We start from the raw sequence: 19,532 nt of genomic DNA on the forward strand, positions 1-19,532 counted from the left end.
CTGGAAGTTTGGCAGAAATCATAGCAGCCTCCTTTTAGACATCCCCTTTTAAAAACTGTGCCATTTAGACAGGTCTTTGAAATGTGGTTTTCTTTCAACCAAACAGTATTTGTGGATTTATTTATGTTTAAGCAATGCTTTTTTTCTGAATCATCGAGGTAACTTTGGGCCTTGATGTCTGCTTTCAAACCAAAGTGCTTTTTAAAAAAATATTTAAATAAAGTTCTACTCCTTGAAGTTAACGGACCCAAGTGAGGTGGGCCACTTTGAAAGTGAAGGCAGCAAGCAGGTGTTTCACAAAGAAACAGGTATATCAGGCAGGTAAACACCCACCAAGCAATGGGCTGGGCCACGGCGCCCCCTGCTGGTTATAGGCTCTGTGGCAAAAACTCGCCTGTTGGGGCTGGGCCAATGCGAAAAACTGGCTTTTGTGTATTTGCTGCGGAGCAGGGTTGAGGGAGCCTGCCCTGTGTGGCCCTTCAGCTGCTGCCTGAACTCTCAACAGACCTGGTAGCCAGCATGCCTAGTGGTCAGGGAGGCCTTGCAGTCCAGCAGGCAGGCAAGCGGTGCCTCTTCCCTCCGACAGAGAGGGAGAAACTTCTCCAGCCTCCATTAAAACATGCTAATAAAAGGCTGATGAATTCCAGCTCCGAGAGAAGCTTTGAATCGGAAGGTGAAAAGGCCTCCACTCGGAAATCAGTGCTCCTGGCCTGAAGTGGCGTCACGAGTGGGCAAAACGGGCTGGGCTTGCAAATCAAGTCCTGCGGCGGTTTGCAGCCACCAGCTCCCTCCTCCTGCACAGCCCCAGGGATAGGGAACATTTTCCAGCCCGAGGGCCGCATTTACTGAAGAGCAGCTTCCAGGGGCCACATCCCAGCAGTGGGCAGAGCGACAGATGTGATTCTGAGCCTCCGTGGGCTGAGCTATTTCCCAACCACCCGGAAGCCAGAGATTTCAACATACACACACACTGCTCTCCATCGAAGCAAGGATGAAGTGCCATCAGAGTTTACAAGGACACGTTCCACAGAGGCACAAGCACTCAAGGAGAGGCACAGAGGTGGGTCAGCAGGGGGAAGAGACGTGAGGGCTGGATGGCGAGGTCTGGAGGGCCGGATTTGGCCCCTGGGCCTGAGGTCGTCCCCCCCCGCCTGACCTATCCAGAGACAGATGAAACAGGGGGTGCTCTGTACAAACGGGGACACATGCTCAGAGGCAGCGTGCGCCACAGTTGCTCTGTATCAGGTGTGCAGAAGCTACAGCCCACCAGCTATTGTCAAACTACAACTCCCAACATCCCTGAACGTGCTGGCTTCTGGGAGCTGGGAGTCCCAACTCGATGGCGAGGGCCACAGGTTCTCTTCCCCTCCACCAGCCGCTTCACATGCACCCAGGAGTCTCTTCCTCGCTCGGCAAACGTCATCCTGGCACCTTGAAACGCCTTCCCTAGGAGGCCCTTGCCAGGACGAGGTTTTGAGGAGGATGCATCTCAGTCGCAAACATGTTATCTGTGCCTCTGTGTCGCTCTGGAGAGGATTAGACTGCACAGCAAAGGCAGGTGGGGAAAGCCCACGGCGCCAGCGCACTCGGCCCGCACCATCTGTTCCAAACAAGCCAGGATTTGTGGCCTAGATCGGCTCCTCGCTCTCGCACTCCCCCTCCCCAGCTCTTGCAGGCCCTTTCTAAAATCATGGCCCCCAACCCCATGAAAGGAGAAGAGTTGGTAGAAGAAGATTGGAAGAAATTTAAAGTCAATTTACAGAAACATTGTAAAATTAAGGAATGTTAGAGGGAGGTTGGAATGAAGCAAAGTGGTTTTAGCAATAATGTTATTAAGAGATATGTAAAAACGGATTGCTAACATGTAAAAAATGTAAAGTTATGATATATTATGAAAAAGCATTAAGATAAATGCAAAAAGGGTAAGGACTTGCTGAAACAACTATTGAACTAGAACACAAAAGAGGGAGGTGTGAGCAGGTCAGGGAAATAAGTAAATGAAAGATAAGACACGGAAAGATTGAAATGTTTTTAATTGTTGTTTTGTTTTATTTTTTGTATTTTGTATTTTGTATCTTTTGTTCTTTTTCTTTCTTCCTTCCTTTTTTCATCTTTGTAATTTTCTTGAAACTTTAATATTATTTTTTTTAAAAAAAAAAAAAGGAAGAAGGCTGTGGGGCCACTTAAGGGGGTACTGGCTCCACAATGCTGATTGCAAATTAGCTGGAATCATAGCCTTGCAGAGTTGGAAGGGACCCTGAGGGTCATCGAGACCAACCCCCTGCTGCCACGCAGGAATCTCAACTAAAGCATCCCTGACAGAGGGCCATCCAAACTCTGCTTAGAAACCTCCAAGGAAGGAGAGTCCACCACCTCCCGAGGGAGTCTGTTCCACTGTCAGAAAGTTCTTCCGGATTTTCTTGTAACTTGAATCCATTGGCTCGAGTCCTACCTGCCAGAGCAGGAGAAAAGGGAAGGAGCGGCAAAATTCACACTGATTAGGTCCTCCAGATGCTGGACTGCAACTCCCAACAGCTGGTGCAGCCAATGGCCAGGGATGATGGGAGTTGTAGTCCAACAACAGCTGGGGAGCCACAGGTTCTGGAGCAAGCAACGCTCTCTGTTCCTGCTTTGCATGTGTGTGTGTGCGCACACGCACACACACACACACACACCCCCTTCAAATATCTAAAAGCAGCCTTCCCCAACTGGGCATAAGGACAAAAGAAGGGCCTACTGGATCAGGTCCATGGCCCATCTAGACCAGCTTCACTCTGCACTGCGATAAGTCCTTTCTTCTATCTGTCCTGATTCTTCCCATTTCCAGCTTCATGGCAAGTTCTCCAGAGTCTTCAGACAACAATAGCTGTGCTGGACGGGGGCCGATAAATATAGTTAACGTTATCGCCATAGAACAACCACACTTCTTTAAAAAATGGAAAATAAAATTGATTAGCATTTTTGGACTGCATCCATAGGGTACCGGTCCATTTAATGGCTTAGAATATTGTGGGCAGAACCAGCCAGTCAGCTGGAGGTGAAGTGGCCCCTTCCTCACCCAATACCCTTGACTTTCTCTGTTGTAAGCAATAGGCTCGGAGGCCCCATAATCTCTAGATCAGCCTTTCTCAACCTGTGGGTCCCCAGATGTTGTTGAACTACAACTCCCATCACCCCAGCTAGCAAGGCCAGAGCTCAGGGATGATGGGAGTTGTAGTCCAACAACACCTGGGGACCCACAGGTTGAGAACCGCTGCTCTAGATGCTTTCATGGGGCCAAAGGGGGCCTCATCCAGCCCAGTTCTCACAGTGGCTGACCAGACACCTATGGGAAACCAGGGATCAGGACCACAAGAGCAACTGGGATCCAGAAGCATTGCTGCCTCCAACCACAGAGACAGAGTAGAGCCCTCCTGGCTAGTAGCCAGCAGTAGCCTGACGCTCCTCCATCAATTTATCTAGTCGTCTTTCAAAGCCATCTCAGTTGGTGGCCATTGCTGCAATTAGTGGGAGGGAGTTCCACGGTTTAAAGAAGTCCTTTCTTTTTCTCGGTCTTTCATCTTCCAGCGTTCGGCTTCGTTGTCTGCAAAGATCGTTGCCATGCTCTTATGAGGGGTTCTGTTCATTCCCTAAACAGGCGGTCACGCTTCTGGTGAAAGGAACCCAGCGGTCACTGGAGGTCACATACGTGGGCAGCAGCTGGTGCCGACAGCATCTGAGAGGCCTGAGAGAAAAAGCTAGGACGCATTCCAGGTTGCTCGAGTCAAAAATTGCCCATGATCCGAAAACGAAAGGGAGGCCGCCGAAGGCAGGAATCTGCCACACAGGGTTAGTGTGATTTGCTCACCATGTTGAGGGTGCATGCCCAATGCAGCCTCGGCCCCCAAAGCTGAACTCCTCTCTGTACACTCAAGTTCCGGTCCCAAAGACAAGACAGGATTTGTGCCAACACTGACCCCTGACTGCAACCTTTGGAACACAGGATGCAGCACCATCAGAATGAAAAAGTCTATGAACTCTCTAAAACAGGAAGCAGTGATGGCTTTAAAAGACAAATGCCTTTAGAAGGAGAGGGTTATTGATGGCTACCCGACGAGGTGGCTGGGCTGGGCTCTGCCTCCAAGACTGGGGGCAGTGATGCTTCTGAATGCCAGTTGCTGGAAACCACAAAGGGTTTTGCACTGGGGCATCTGGTTGGCTACTGGGAGAGTAGGATTATGAACTAGGCGGGCTTGATCCAGCAGGCTCTGCTTATGTTCTTAAAGTTTGCTCCTTGTTTTATGTTCTTAAAGTTTGCTTATTGTATTTTAATATTTTGCTGGAAGCTGCCCAGATTGGCTGGGGTATAAATAAATTATTATTACTACTCCTGCCATGGAAGACAGAAGTCTTCGCCCAACAGTGTGACAGTGTTGCCCCCAGAGTTGTCACCACCTCTGCCTTGCAGGTTCTAGTAATGAAAGGCTGAGGACCCAGCAGCCCTCCAGATGTTGTTGGGGTACACCTCCCATGACCCCCTGAGCACTTGCCATGCTGGCGGAGGCTGATTTATTTATTGCATTCATACCACACCTTTCTTCCAAGGAGCTCAAGGTGGCGTGCACAGTTCCATTCCCCATTGTATTCTCACAACCACCCTGTAAGGTAGGTCAGCCTTCAAGGCAGTGACTGGCCCAAGGTTGCCCAGCGAGCATCATGGTCCAGTGGGGATTTGAACCCTGATCTCTCCAACACTCTTAACTCCTGCACCACAACGGTTGTTAATTTACAGCAGCATGGGGGAAGGGACAATGCTTCTGCACTTGGTGCTGTGAAATGGGGTGGGCGTGTTTTGAATCAGCACGACAGGTTGCCCGGTGTGTGTCTATTTTTTTCAAAAAAGTTAATATGCCAGATTTAATACACAACAGATTTACAACATTTTCTTCTAAGTCAGTTGCTGCCAAGGACAGGCAATTACTGGGTATGGATCACTGTTTCTTAATTTTTTTCTGATCCGAAATTGTGTTCTGCACATTTCCACAGCTTCTGTGGATTTAAACATCTGCATGAAAATTAGTCTGCATTTTCTTCAAATAAACCAGGGGTCAGCAAACTTTTTCAGCAGGGGGCCGGTCACTGTCCCTCAGACCTTGGGGGGGGGGCAGACTATATTTTTTGTTGGGGAGGATGAAGGAATTCCTATGCCCCACAAATAACCCAGAGATGCATTCTAAATAAAAGGACACACTCTACTCATGTGAAAACACACTGATTCCCGGACCGTCCACTGGCCAGATTTAGAAGGCGATTGGGCCGGATCCGGCCCCTGGGCCTTAGTTTGCCTACCCATGAAATAAACACATTTTTGTGTGCAATTTTCTCTGATATAATGCATTTGTTCATGTTATTATCACAGACGGTGCACTGTGAGGCACACTTTCTCCCCTAATGATTTCTGCAAACGTTAGCTGGCTGGAAACTGCATCGCAAAATTCAGAGAAGAGCAAATTTCAATCAAGGTCTGCATTCCAGTGCTTGGATCATTTTTTTCAGAAAGTGCGAATGAGGCAGTTTCTCATCCAAAAGCAAACAAGAGTGAACTCCCGTCCCCTCCCCCCCAATTCCATCTCACCTCTGAATTGTTGTGTCACTTCTAAAGTGGACACAGAGGGAAGAATTACCTGCAGACGAAAGGAAGCTGCCTGCTGCATCTCTACAGGAGGGAAGTGTGCTGGACCTGCCTCTTCATGGACTAGAGGAATGCCCAGGTCAGGGACTCACACAGAGAGGTGAGCTCCTGTCAATGCAGATGATCTTTATGTTTCCACACTCTTTTGTGCAGCATAAGAACAAAGTGTGCTTCCAACTGTAGAGGTTTGTGGGTCTTTTGCAGAATTATGGCCCCATTATATGGGGAAACGTATCTCCTCCACCCCTTCCCTTGGCCAGGACCATAGAATCACACAATTGTAAAGGTGGAAGGGATCTCCGAGGGCGATCTTGTCCAAACCCCCACCATGCAGGAATTTCAGCTGAAGAATCCCCGATTCTTTTAAACCTCTGTTTAAAATCCTCAGGTGGGGAGTCCACCACTGACATTCTCAGAGAAGACACTGACGGCCAGAGGGGTTTACACTACCCATAAATGACATTTATTTTATTTAAAGTCGACAGACAAGGGAAGGGAAGGGAACCAAAAATAAAATTAGAAAAAAATCCAACGCACAACTGAAGTAGTGCAAAAAATAGTAATAATAGAAACCAAACCCAGACGAGAGAGAGAGAGAGGAGCTTGGCAGTGCGGGGCACCCCCAGCACTCCCGCCTCCAAGCTCTCCACCCCCACAAAGAGTCCAGTCTTGTGTATAACTTAGCGAGGGTTATAGGTGAGCGTTGGGGCTGGGGGGGGGAGGTGGGGGGCTCCTGGCCAGGGAAGCAAAGGGTGTTTTGGGAAGCTAAAATGCAAAGCGGCTCCTTTGGAAGTCTGCTGGAGGAGCAGCAGCAGAGAAAAATGAGCGATAAAATATGGATCAAGCCGGGGGGGGGGGAGACGACTGAGCCATTTTGGTTACCGGAAGGGGTGGGACCTGGGAACCCCTGCGCAAAGACGGCGTGTGTGGTTGGTGGTTGTGTGTGTGTGGAGATGGCAGAAGGCAGAGAGGATACATTCCGCTCTTTCTTTTAAAAACAAAAGCGTTCCTGGAGGTAGGGAGCCTCTCAGGGGTGCTCAGAAGGTGTGGCAGAACCACCACCACCCTGTGCCCACCCCCCCAAATCCAAGTGCAAGAAAATGCAGGCATGGAAATGATGTGGCTTAGTGTGCCAGCGTGCAAGGCATGAGCTGTGTGTGCTCAAAAGACTTGAGCTAGAGGGGCAGGTGGGTTTTTCTCCCATGGTTGGGAGGCAGAAGACAGAGAGTGTGACTGTTTTTCGGCTCAGCTATTTTTCTAAAAAATGTTTCGAGTAAAAGGGGGGTTGTTTCTCGTTTCTTTGGACATCACACAAAGGTCAGAACGGATTTAAATTATAATGTAAGAGGGGCAGGCACTGCGTTGAGAAGGGCTCCCCTGCCAACACCTTGACACATGCACACAGAGGAAGCGAGGAGGCGACTGGCATCCTCTGCTGTCCACGGAACAGTCCTGCAGCCACAAACGGGGCGACCGGAGGCAAGCTTGGCAGGAGCACAAAATCCCTCTGGCACACACACAGGTCAGCCTGGCTGCAGTGGCGGGGTGGGGGGGTGGGGCTCCCTGCAGCTGAGCAGGGTGGCCAGGCCGCCCACCCCCAGCCCACCTCTTCGCCGCAAGGAACAAGTGGCCTCGCAGAGTCCTTGCCTTTCTCTCCAATGCAAGAGGACGGTGGTCGTGCGGCGCCCCCAAGCTGGCGGCAGGGGTGAGAGAGAGACTACCTGGAAGCGCGCTGGCCGGAGGCTGGTGCTGCAGAGGGGTGCCTCCGTTTGCGCCCGGCATGCCCAACCACAGAGCGAGAGGGTCGGGAGGCGAACGGCCCGCCGGCCCGCCAGCCTTGCTCCTGCCTGGGGCTACGCTGTGGTCTCTGCTGGCTTGCTCTCTGAGTCGCTGTCGCTCAGGTAGCTCTGGGAGGAGTGCTTGGACCTGTGGGCGCCGTCAAAAGTGTCTCGCTCCTCGTCTGACTTGTCGTAGGTGAATGATTTCCGATAGCCGGGGGGGCTGTAGGAGGGGGAAACAAGAGGACAAGGTCAAAAACCGAGGCAGAGGCCTGTTCTGAGTGAAGTGGAGGCTCAGCGGCTTGCGTTTTCCAAGCTGATCATCTGCCCGTGTCAGACTGACACCCTAAAAGCTGCCTTTTTTCACCTTCTAATCCCATCTATTCACACACGTGCAGAAGTAGCAGCAAGAAGGCCTAATGATTAGTATCAGTTGTAAAAACGCCCTTTGTTCTCCACCCTGCTACCCCCCCCCCCAGGAAGGTCACTGCTGTGCCCTGTAATGCTGGCCGACACACACACATCAGCCGCATCCTACAAAACAAGGCTGGAGCAACTCAGTTTTTGCCACATGATCCATCTCGCTGTGATGAAATTACGCCAATTTTTGTTGTTGCATTGCTCCCCTTTCAATGCAAAGAAACACAATGCAAATTGAGAGGAGTGTGATCTATTACATATCGTTTGCAGACTAAAAGTGACAATAGCAGTGAATCCCAATCGCATTTGCTGGATTGCTTTCTGTTCCAGGCATGGAAGGAAGAAGTGATTTCCATCAGAAGCCTCCAACATCCCCAAGCCCTGGTCCAAGTTCTGCTTTCAAAGCCAGCTCTGAGTGCTCTGGCCTAACCAGGGCGAGGAGAGGATGGCAGCTCACAACCCACATCCTGCGCCCATAAAAGCAGATTCCTGCAATGCACATAACTTGTGGGTTCGCCAATGCACTTTTGCTTGCTGTACACAATTTATTCTGCCGCTGCAAGCTAAAGGGGCAAGACATGAAGTGCCTGCAATTTACTACTGGCATTCCAGCACAGTGCCTCCCAACCCCTGCCTCCGCTTGGTTTGAAATCTCATCAAGGATCTCACACTGTATTAGGGACTAGAAAGATGAGGCTTCTTTTAAAAAGAAGGGGAAAGGGTGTTAATATTCAGAAGACTGAATCCTGTGCTCATTACGAAATTGGGGGCTTGGATGGTGCGGTTATGGGGCGTGAGTTGGCTTATGTGCCCTCTGCCAGAGCTGGCTGGAGAAGACTTCTCTCTCAGGAAGAGGCGGTTTGCAAAAAGCAGAGCTTGATTTAAAATAGAGCTTTTTTTCTCAAGGTGGGGCGTTCAGGGGTTCTCTTCCCAGCTCATAGATGGGGGCCCCCCATCTCCTCTGGGTCTCTGCTTGCCTCGGCAAACTGTTAAGCCAGCAGCTCACTTTCACGAGAGCTCATTATTCATTTTTATTTTATATTTTTTCCTCTCCTCTCCCAGACACTTCCAGGGCATTCCGCAGTGATTTACTCTCCCCCGTAGTTAGCAGAGCTAAGCAAATAATCTGTAGCAAATCAGGCATTTGTTGGAAATTTCACCCCTATCTGTTGCAAGCCACGCTCGGGGAAAAAGGGGGGGGGAGAGAGAGAGAGAGAAGAAATAACCTCGCAAACTCGCTCATTACGCGGAGCCATTTGGAAATTCCCTCCCGGCACGAAGGATTTGCTGGAGGGGAGCTCTGCGATGGGAGCCTTGCAATTGAGCCTTGCTTGCCACCCCCCCTCCACACAAATTAGTTAAGTTGCGTCTGAAACAGCATTTCTGTCTTCTGTTAGGAGAACGCCACTGTAGGCATGGCACAAATGTAAAATCCAAACACGCGAATGGGAAATGCAGCACTTGAGCCTTGCGAGGATTTGTTGGAAGTTGGGCAGCTGAAATCAATTCAGGATCCGAGCGGATCCAGCTGTTTCCCCTGCAGCTCTGGGAATCCTGATTCAGATCTCTTCATCCTCATGAGGTTTCAGGCTCATCCAGACTGGAGGGAGGGGGGACCAGCTGCGACGGCTCTCCAAACCAGGAGGAGACCAAACAGAAGCCTGCACAGTGCAAGGGAGAGGCAGTGCCAGTGCAGCAGTTAGAGAACTGGACTAGGATCTGGGAGAGACCAGGGTTTGAATTCCCCACTCAGCCATGGAGCCCTCGCTGGGTGTGACCTGCCTCCCACCTCACAGGGATGCTGTGGGGATTAAAGGAGGAGGGAGGGAGAACCATGCACACACTACCTGGAATTCCCAGGGGGTGGGGTGGGGGGATAGAAATGCAATAAATTAAATAAGCCCAAATGGCCTGGAGACGAAGGACGGGTGGAAGCTGTCCATTTTCCTCCCTTTCAAGTTCCCCATCTTTCCCAATCTTTAACTTCAGTTCTCCACATTGCTATGTCAGTTTGCAAACACAGCGGTTGGGTTCCAGGTCACTGCAAAATGGTCACTGCCCATATATAAATTTTTCGTGTGTGTGTGTGTGTGTGTGTAAAAGTCCTCGTGAAAATTCGGCAGCCTTTTACTTCAAATTTCTCCTAACGCAGACATATTTGTATGCAATCCTAATTGCAAACAGCTTTGAGGTGGCTGTTCTGTTGTTTTTGTTTACAATCAAGCAGCATATGTTACAAATAAATAAAATAAGTAGTAATCCTGCCTAATACATTTTTGCAAGCAACATTCATGACCGTAATGCATTTTTTGGTATGTTATTTTCACTAACCTATGCATTTCTATGCACACTTTAACCCCAGCACATGCATTTTTTTTGCACATGGAAAAATTCAGATAGTTAGGAAAATTCAGGCGAATTTCAAAGGACGGTTGCCGTTTCGGTTTGTGTTTTGTGGAGTGCGAATCAGAGCAATTCAGCTGTGAAATGAATCAAGTCCCACTCCACCATGCTAGAGACAGGGAAGCATCGCCTGAGCTCAGGGTGGCAAAAGAGCAACAGGCCAAGCCGTAAAAGGAATCCATAAAACCCATAAAACTATTTGACACTCCAGAATGCCATGGAGGAGGGAGGGGGGATGTGCTTTGCAGACTTTTGATACCCTTCTTTCTCAGGATAAAAACCTGGATTGATTTTTTAAAAAAACAACAACACAGGTTTCTCCCACAATGCACACAGTGTTGGGCACATTCACCGAATCTTTTGCTGTTCTTGCAAACACACACATGGCCAAATTGTGTGAAACTTGCAGGAGTGATCACAGAAAACAGGGAGTGTGTGCGCTTAAGATGGGTTTGGGGGCGGGAGAGAAAAGAAGGCTGTGAATTACAGACTCACTAAATGACCTCCCTTGTCCCTCCTTCCAGCTCTCAGCAATTCCACACCCTGTTGCACAGTTGCTTAGAGGGGAAAAAGAGACACATTTTCTTCCTTCTCTTCACTTCTCTTCTCTTCTCTTCTCCCCCCCCCCCGCCCCCTCTCTTACTCGCACACCCGAACCCAATCCTGCCCCTCCCAGCTCCATTTCTTGTTATGGCAGCTGGAGCGTTAAGTGCATTAAGAAATCTAAAGCACAACATTCCCCCAGCTGCGGGAGGCTGCAATAGTAATTGAACATTTAAAAGAGAAAATGTCTTTAAAAAAAAGAAAAGAAAGAAAAGTGCGGGGGGTGGGGGCAGGGAGAAGGAAATAAAAAGAGAGAAAATGCAGTCTCTCTTTTCTAGATAATTCTCCCATTCAGAGCTGTCGGAAACCATTTAATACACAAATAAATTTTTGTTAGGGATTGGCAGGGAGGGGAAAGAGGGATGCACACACAATCCTGCCTTTGCTGCCATTGCTTCTCTTTGAAATGCTTGCTGCAGAGGCAAGCGCGCGCGCACACACACACACACACACACACACACAGAGAGCCGCCTCTCCCTTGTCACATCTTCGAAGTGGGCAAACAAAGGCTCCCAACCTGGGCGTGCGCAGCTGCCAAGCGCAACGCAGCCTCATCAGGAGATGTTCAAGCCTTCAGAGCAGCAGTGACACTCTGAGAGAGACACGGCTTTCCTATGGCTCTCCACCCCGCCCCCCTCTGGGAACTCTCTTCTCTCTGGCCAAGGTAGATGCACCCTGGCATCTCTTGTGCCACCCGCCAGAATAAAACCAAGCCAGCAGTGGCCAGGAGGATGGGAGTGAACTAGGAGAAGATGAGAAGATTGGTTGTGAGGATGGAGGCAGTGGGGGGCACAATCCTCCAGGTCAGGCCTGCACAATGATGGCCTTCCAGAGCTGGACAGAGCCTGGCACCTGTACATGGTGGCACACACTGCAGGCGTGAAGGGCACCTTGGGTTTTGGTGGGTGGGGAAAGTGCTGGGGCAAGCGGTGGCCTAGGGCTGGCAGGGTTTTGGTTGGCTCCGCAGATCTGCCCTGGTGGCAGTCAAGAGGGCTTGCTCACTTGACCCTGAATAGTCCATTCAGACAGGAGAAACATGCACACCCAAAACTCAGGTTGGATTTCAACCTGGAATTGGGTCTGCCCAGAAAAGGGATGCATTTATTGGACGGAGGCTTGATTTTTGACCAGGCCAAGTGGGATTCTGATTTAGATATACATACACCCAAATACACCAGCATGAGTTTGACCAAACTGCGGGAGGCAGTGGAAGACAGGAGTGCCTGTCTGGTCCATGGGGTCACGAAGAGTAAGACACGACTAAACAACAACAGCAGCAACAACAACAACACATCCAAATAGCTGAAAGATCGCCTCCTTCCCTACAAACTTTCTCAGGTGCTGAGATTGGTAGTTCCTCCACCCTCAGCGGCTCGGGGGTGTGGTGGCCCAGGGGGAGAGGGCCTTCTCTGTGGCAGCCCCAAAGCTGTGGAACTGCCTCCCCGCAGAGGTACATCTGTATGTATATGTTATGTATGTATATAGTTTTAATTCTATCAACGTTTAATTGTTTTTTAATGATAGATTTTCCCATGTTTTTAGTAATTCTTGTTTTTATCTGTAAGCCGCCTTGAGGCCTGTCAAGGAAAAAGGCGGGGAATAATAATAATAATAATAACGCCGACCAACGATGCCGAGAACCTCTGCATGGCAGGAACAGCCAGCCAGGCCACCACTGACAGCAAAAAGCCCTGCTCCAACCACAAAGAGAGGAGCTCGGCTTCAACATCAGGCAGGCCACGACATCCGAAGACCTCCCTTTCTCAATAAATGGAGATATACTTCTTCTTCTTCTTCTTCTTCTTTATCCCAGCCCGTTATCTGTATTGGACTTGAAATTGTTTTTATATATGAAATTGTTGTAATCGCTTTTACCATCAGTGCGTTCAAGCCTCTCAACTCAGTCAGATTAGACAGGCAACCCTCCCTGCAGAACTTCAGGCGCACGGCTGAGACTTCCTCGTTCTGGCAAGCTTTTCAAGATAACACTAGGTTTTATCATAGATTTCTATTTCACAGTTTCAATTTATCCAGTTTGGCTTTTTTTTACGTATGCCGCTGAGAAACACAAGCGATTAAGCGTTATACAAATGTCTTAAATAAAATTTGTGAAATTGTTTTCATTGGGCTGCATCCAAATGAGTTCGCTATGTTAGCTTTAAGGATTTCGGCTGGTGCAATGGAAACTAGTTTCCCACTCTCTTCCTCTCACCCCTTTCCAAATCTGCTCCAGAGGGTTGAGGAGAAACCTAGAACAAATTTAGAGCATGCTCAGGAAGAAGAGAGGTAGTGGTGAGTTCTGCTGCACAAGCATGGATTCCTTCTTTGTAGGGGTTTCGACTAGACGACCCTATGAATCCTTGTGCAGATTTAATAGAATATATATATATATATATATATATATATATATATATATATACACACATATATATATAATTTCTGGTGCTGTTATTGTTGAATTCCTGGAGATGTTTTATAGGAATCGATGCAAAACATGAAATGAAATCAACGAATGCCCCACTACTACCCTGTGTCACGTAGGTTAGGGGCTGCCCCCTTGACTGAGCAGGAAGGACCCAGAAACCCAGTGCACAGGAGTCAGGATCCAGCCTGAAAAGGAAGGCAAGTCCTGGAGGACGAGGTTAGTGGGAGACACACCAAACACATGCACACTCCGAGGCTAAGGCGACCCATGCCGTCCATCCGCTGCCAGCATGCAGGGAAGAAGAACCTGGACATCCTTCCGGTTGGGTAAGCTGAGCTGCCGTTGATCCAGGATAAGGCACAAATCCAGTCTGGAGGGCCTCCCACCCCTCCCCCTTGTTAGAGGTTAGTCAGGAACGCCGTGCTCACACCTGGCACACAACTGCCTCCATGCCACCTGCCTTAGTCGCTCTCCGGGCGATACAGGTACTTCATCATCAGGCTGTCCACTTCCTTCTTGCGCTGCTTCTCCTCCTTCTTGAGCTGCTTGTTGGACTTCCCGGCCTCGGGGCCCTCCCTGGAAACGTCCTCCCCTTCAGAGCCCGGGCCTGCACGCTTGGGGCCCTTCTTGACACTGGAGTTGCTGCGATAAGAGACGGTGGAGCCCGACGAGCCGCTGGAAGAGGATTCCGAGGACCCCGAGCGCGAGCGCTGCTTCTTCTTCTTCTTGGACTTCTTCTTGGACTTCTTGGAGCGCTTCTTGGAGCTCTTCCGCTGCCGCTCCGGGGAAGAGGACGAAGAGGAGGAGGAAGAGGACTCGCTGGAGCTCCTCCTCCGGCTCTTGCCCTTTGTGCCGTGAGGCCTGGAGAAATCCAAGGCCGAGGCTGACCTGCGCAGGCTGCTGGCCGGGTGCTCGGCCGAGTGCTCCGCCAGGACGGCACTCTTGGTGCTCCGCACGCTCTTCCTGTCGTCGTCGCCATCCGAGTCAGGATCCAGGCTGGAACGCTTGAACTTGACGGGCTTGTAGCTCAGCACTTCGTTGATGGCCGCCTCCAGGTCCGGGTCCAGGTAGCTGCGGTGGCTGACGGGCCGGATGTCGGGATCCTCTGCCTGGAGCTCATCCGCGGCGGAGCTGCGGGGCCGTGGGGGCACCGAGAGGCTGCGGGAAAGGGAGTGCTGGCTGTAGAGGGAGAAGGAGTCGCTGGGGGCAATGCTGGCTGCGTCGTCCAGCTGGGAGTGGCCCATGGAGAGGCGGGAGCCCGGGCGGCTGTAGGAAGGGCTGAGGTCGTCCAGGCGGGAGGTGCTCCGCCGCAAGCTGCCTGGGCTGGAGAGAGCAAAGCTGAGGGATGACCTGGCGTCCTGCTCCCGGGAATCCAGGCCGCTCCAGGAGGCCCCGCCGTGACTCATGGGAGCGGACAGAACTGAGGTTTTGTCGAACTCCGCAGCCGAGATGGACCAGCGTTTCTCCAGGCCCTTGTGGCAGAGCTGGCCGCTGGCTTCAGAGAAGGGCTGGGAGAGGACCGAGCCCCTTTCGTCCAGGTCGTCCACCACTCTGGTGGGCTTCTTCCACGAGGCGACGGAGCTGCTGTCATCCAGGCCGCTGGCCCCCGAGTTGCGCTTGGCCTTGCGGAAGGAGCGGGTGGGGGAGGCCGGGCGCTCGTTCAGGGTGGAGAAGAGGGTTTCCTCGTCCCCTTTGCCCCCGATGGAGTCCTTGAGGTTGCCCCGCTTCCTGTAGCTTAGGGAGCTCATGACGGAGGCGGGCCTCTCGTCAGCCTCCTTGCCCTCTTTAGCAACTGAGTTCAGGGCGGTTCTGACGGGGCAGGTGGAAGGGAGCAAGGGAGAGCACAGAAAGAGAGAGACAGTAAGTTCAAGGGTTGGGGTACGGATAGGAGAATAAGCGTGAGTGTGTGGGTGTGGGAGGGAGAGAGAGAGAGAGAGAGAGAGAGAGAGAGAGAGAGAGAGGGAGGGAGAGAGAAGGAAGAAGAAGAAGAGTGGGAGAGGTTGACTGAGCATGTGGGAGGGGGAAAGGGAGAGAAAGAAGATCCAGAAAGAAAACAGCCCAACACTGTGTCTGCGAAAGAATTAACTTCACAGGAAGCATCATGCAAATTAAGGCATTGTTCTACACCATTGCTTCCCCCCTCCCCCCCCCCCCGGAAAAAATTTTGTTGTCAACTACCTGAAAAACGCTGGCGGCACGTAACAATTGATTCCCAGCATTGGCAAAAAGGGGCATTATCTTCCATAACAAAATGTTTTACATCCATGCCGAAGAATAAATTAAACCAATTAAGAGTGTGCCTCAGATCTTCCTCTGCTCGGCACATGGCACGTGTGGGTGGCTTTGGGGGAAGGAAGGGGGAGGGGAGGAGTGTGTTGGGGGGGGGTAGCAGGGGGGCTGAATCCCCAAAGTGGGAAATGGCTTTGACGCAAACGTGCTTGCTTGAGATGTGTGCTAGGATTGGGGTGGGCAAGGTCCACTAGCGCCGCTCCTGCCACCCTTTCTGCACCCGCTCAGCTGCAGGCATGGGGAGGGGGTCAGGGAGGGGCTTCTCAACCCCCACCCCACCCCAGGGAGGGATCATCGTCTCCCCTGCCACTTCGGAGGAACACAAAAGGCCCTTGTAACACCCGCAGGCAGGCAGGCAGGCACCCTCGGCTCAGCCCGCGCCATCAGCATCAGGCTGCCGCGGCTCAGTGCGGCTGGTTGCCATGGCAACAGGTGTCCTATAAATAGCCCGTCTGGTTCCTGGTCACTTCCAAAGACTCTGAGTGAGAGGAGAGGAAGGGGAGGGAGAGGGAGAGGGCTGGCGACTGGCTTGCTGGGCCGCTCCAGCAAGGCACCCTCTTCAGTAGCCAACAGGCAGATAGCCACTGACCCCCTTCCAGTGGCCTGAGCGTGTGGAATGGAGGCGGAATAAGGAGGACAGGGTGGTGGGGAGAGGATTGCCTTCAGTTTGTGCTCTTGAGGGTTCAGGAACTTGCAGAGGGAAGGGGAAAGGGGGACGGGCTCGTGGCCAAGGCTGCAGAGACCCCACTGCCCCGGCCTTAGTCACTCCAGCTGTGCTCTGCCCTCGGCAGCCAGAGGCAGCACGACTTCTGAACATCACAGGAGGGGAGAGTGCTCTTGTGCTGAGAGTCCTGGATGGCCCTTCTTTCCTGAAGGCTTTTCCCCATTGGTTTGGGAGGCCCCCGACTGACTCCAGCTACAAAAGCTGAGGCTGCTGAATGGACTCTTGGGTTGCTGTTGAGGTTTTTTTAAAAAGAAAATCTTTACTTTAGATCTCCTTGTGATTTATGCAGAAACTGTTCCATATGGTTATGTATTTTTTAATGTTTCATTTTGTTTTCACTACTTTAGGTATGTTGCAGTCATGTGTTTCCCCCCGTGTTGTAAGCTGCCGTAAGCATGGTTTGAACTGTGGAAAGGTGGCATACAAATAAAGTTATGCATGTATGTATGCTCAAATCTTGCTTGTGGATTTCCCACTGGGGCACCTGGTGGGTCCCTGTGGGAACAGAAGGCTGGACTGGGTGGCCTGAACCAGCAGGGCTCTTCCTATGTTCTTACGCCCCCCAGGCGCCCCTTCCTGGCCTACTTGACATTCTTCCCAAGAGAGGTGGGTGCAGAGGAAGGAAGGCACTGGAACCCTTGGGATGACGCTCACCCACTCCCAAGTAAAGTGGGGTTTGAGAATGCCTGCAAGGAAAATGTGTGTGCGTGTGTGAAGTTTCAGGAGATGTCTGGCCAAGCTCCAGGGGCCCCAGAAGTGGCCCAGGGGAAGACAAAGGGGATCCATTCCATCAGCCACAGCTAACTGCAGTTTGGGATCCCATCTCCTCACTCACTGCCTGGAGTCTCTGGACAGAGAGATTCTCTTCCTGGGAACCCACCTGCAAGAATCCTTTCCCAGAAGAAGGCCCCATATGCAGACAGAAAGTGCATGCTGGGAACAGGAGGCATTGCACCAACTCGATTCCAGTGGTGAGGAGGTGGGTAAAAGGAGGAGGAGGAGGAATGGAGGCTGGGAAGGGGAGGGGAGTCCTCCCTGGCCCCATAATGCTAACCTGCTGCTCTTCAGGCTGCCGTCCTCGGAGACCGTCTTGGAAGACCCCTTGTTCTTGGACAGCCATGACTTGACACCATCCACACGGTCCTCGAGCTCAGAATCGACGTCCGAGTCGCCCTCGCTGGAACAGGAGGGAAAAGGGCTGCATCAGAACTGTCCTTCCCAGGGCAGGTGCCAGGATCGTATTTGACATGCACAACAAAGGTACTTAGGAGGGCCAGCCAAGAAAGAGTTAATTGGCAGTCGAGGAGGAGGGACCCGCCGCCAAACCTCACCTGGATTAGAACAGGGTGTCACATGCTGATGAAGGGGACTGGGGTTTAAAAGTCCTTGGAACACCCTCCTGACCTTGGCCAAGGCCAGAGAGAAAGGTTAACTCCACTGCTGAAAGGGTAAGTGCTAGAAATGGTAAGTGGGGAGAATTGCTGTACAGAGGCACCTGGTAGTCCTCTGTGAGAACCAGATGCTGGACTAAAGAGGCCCCCTTTGGCCTGATCCAGCAGCCAGGCTCTCCTATGCTGAGGGGAGCTGGATGTGGCTGGATGCAGGCTTCGCCTCCTGTAGTCTGCACACACACAACTTTCAGCCCTCGGGTCAAGAAGGTTTTCAAAACAGCTCAAAAGCCTACGGGGCCTTCTTTGCCAGAGGTGAAGGCAGGAGGAGGGTGCAGGATAGTCTTTCCCACCCTGGCCCCCCTCCAGATGTTTCAGAGTCCAAAACCTCCTCCTGATGCACCTTGTGACTCTCTGGGGGAGGAAAAACTGTCGTCTCCGGCAGCTTAAACAAAGCTGCAGCTGGAAAGGGCCCAACCTGGCCAAATGTCAGGGGCACGGGAGAGAGGGCTGGTGAGGTTTGTGCGCCTGCGCCATTCTCCATCCCTGAAATGTGTTTTAAAGAAGAACGTTGCATGCCCACTGGCCTGGAGAGCTGGAGAGAGACAGAGACGGAGACGTCTGTGCTATGCTGAGATCCATCACCCTACCCTGCGGAGAAGGAGATAGCCGACAGCCTCTTGAGCCTCTCCGTGGGTAACTGCTGAGCTGCCTTCAAGGGTCTCCAACCGTCAGCTTCAAGTTATTTTTCTACGCCACGATGTCATTCCCGATTCTCACAATATGCTCCTGCCTTTGAGGATCTGCTTAGAGCAGTGCGCCTAGGAGACCGACGATGGTGCTCAGGCAGGCAGCAAGCACACTTCCGTCTTACCAGCTGGCTTAGTGCTTAGGATCTGAAGCTCAGTGGTGTGACCTTGGGCCAGTCACTGCCTCTCTCAGCCTAAGCTACCTCACAGGGTTGTTGTGGGGCTTATTAGAGTGGGGAGAGAACTACGTACACCATCACAAGCTCTTTGGAAGAAAACATGGGATATAAATGCAGTAAAATAAACCCACCAGCCAACCCTGGATGACCTCAGGCTACTTGACAGTGGCACCCCTTTCTTCCCCCACCGCAGTCAAATCCACCCCCCACAAAACCCACTTATTCCACAAGGCCTCTCTCACCCCACTGCAGCCTCCAACCACAATGAAGCTAAAAGGGTGTATTTCTATTTGGCTTCTCCATTCCTGGAGACTGTAGTTTGTTGAGGAGGCTAAGAAATTTCTGTTTGTATTCACAAGGAGCATACACACACACACATCCCGTAGGATCCCTACAGGGCCAGAGATTCCCAGCAGAAAAATTAGCCATGTTTGCACCAAACTCCCATGTCTTTGGAGGAAAAGGAGCCGTATCAGATAAGCCGGTATAAATGAGCCACCTCCAACCCCCACCCCTTGCTCGTTCATATCATAGAGATATTTCCCACAGGGGAGGCTCAGAACAGGACTGTGCAGGGAAAACTGAGGATGGGGACGAAAGGGAAGAATCTACAAAACGGTGAGAAAGAGAGAGACCCCTCAAGGCGAGGTACATCCGAGAGGGCAGGCCCATTAAACCTTCAAATCCCCCAAGAGCTGGCTAACGAAAAGAGTCAAAGGCTCGTTCCTCTGCCAATACGATGAGTTCAGCTCATTAAAAGAAAGGGGGAGGGAAAACCTCAGAACACCTTTCCTCTCCATCCACCCCAGCCCAGACTCCTGGCATCCATCTCCTCCCCCCACCCCAGCCCATTGCCAGTTGAATTACGGGCCTGAAAAGATAATAAATGGTAGAGACAGCAGG

At 51.4% G+C, this 19,532-nt stretch overlaps 1 protein-coding gene across 15 annotated transcripts in view; it reads right to left on the minus strand.

Annotated features, from left to right (window-relative positions):
- Positions 1–6,111: 6,111 nt before the first annotated feature.
- MYO18A (myosin XVIIIA) overlaps positions 6,112–19,532 on the minus strand; it is a 143,397-nt gene continuing 129,976 nt past the window's right edge. For 13 of the 15 annotated variants that reach the window (XM_079955347.1, XM_079955355.1, XM_079955352.1 and 10 more), the window contains 3 exons: positions 17,368–17,490; positions 13,761–15,109; positions 7,532–7,672 (listed from right to left, as the gene is read on the minus strand). In XM_079955347.1, the coding sequence (XP_079811473.1) occupies positions 13,762–15,109; positions 17,368–17,490 (1,471 nt within the window). In that variant the 3' untranslated portion in view covers positions 7,532–7,672; position 13,761. Of the gene's footprint in view, positions 7,673–13,760; positions 15,110–17,367; positions 17,491–19,532 lie in introns of all 15 variants that reach the window. The other 2 variants (XM_079955346.1, XM_079955345.1) reach the window with 1 other exon arrangement.

Source organism: Podarcis cretensis (genome assembly GCF_951804945.1).
Source record: "Podarcis cretensis genome assembly, chromosome: 15".
Classification (NCBI taxonomy): Eukaryota; Metazoa; Chordata; class Lepidosauria; order Squamata; family Lacertidae; genus Podarcis; species Podarcis cretensis.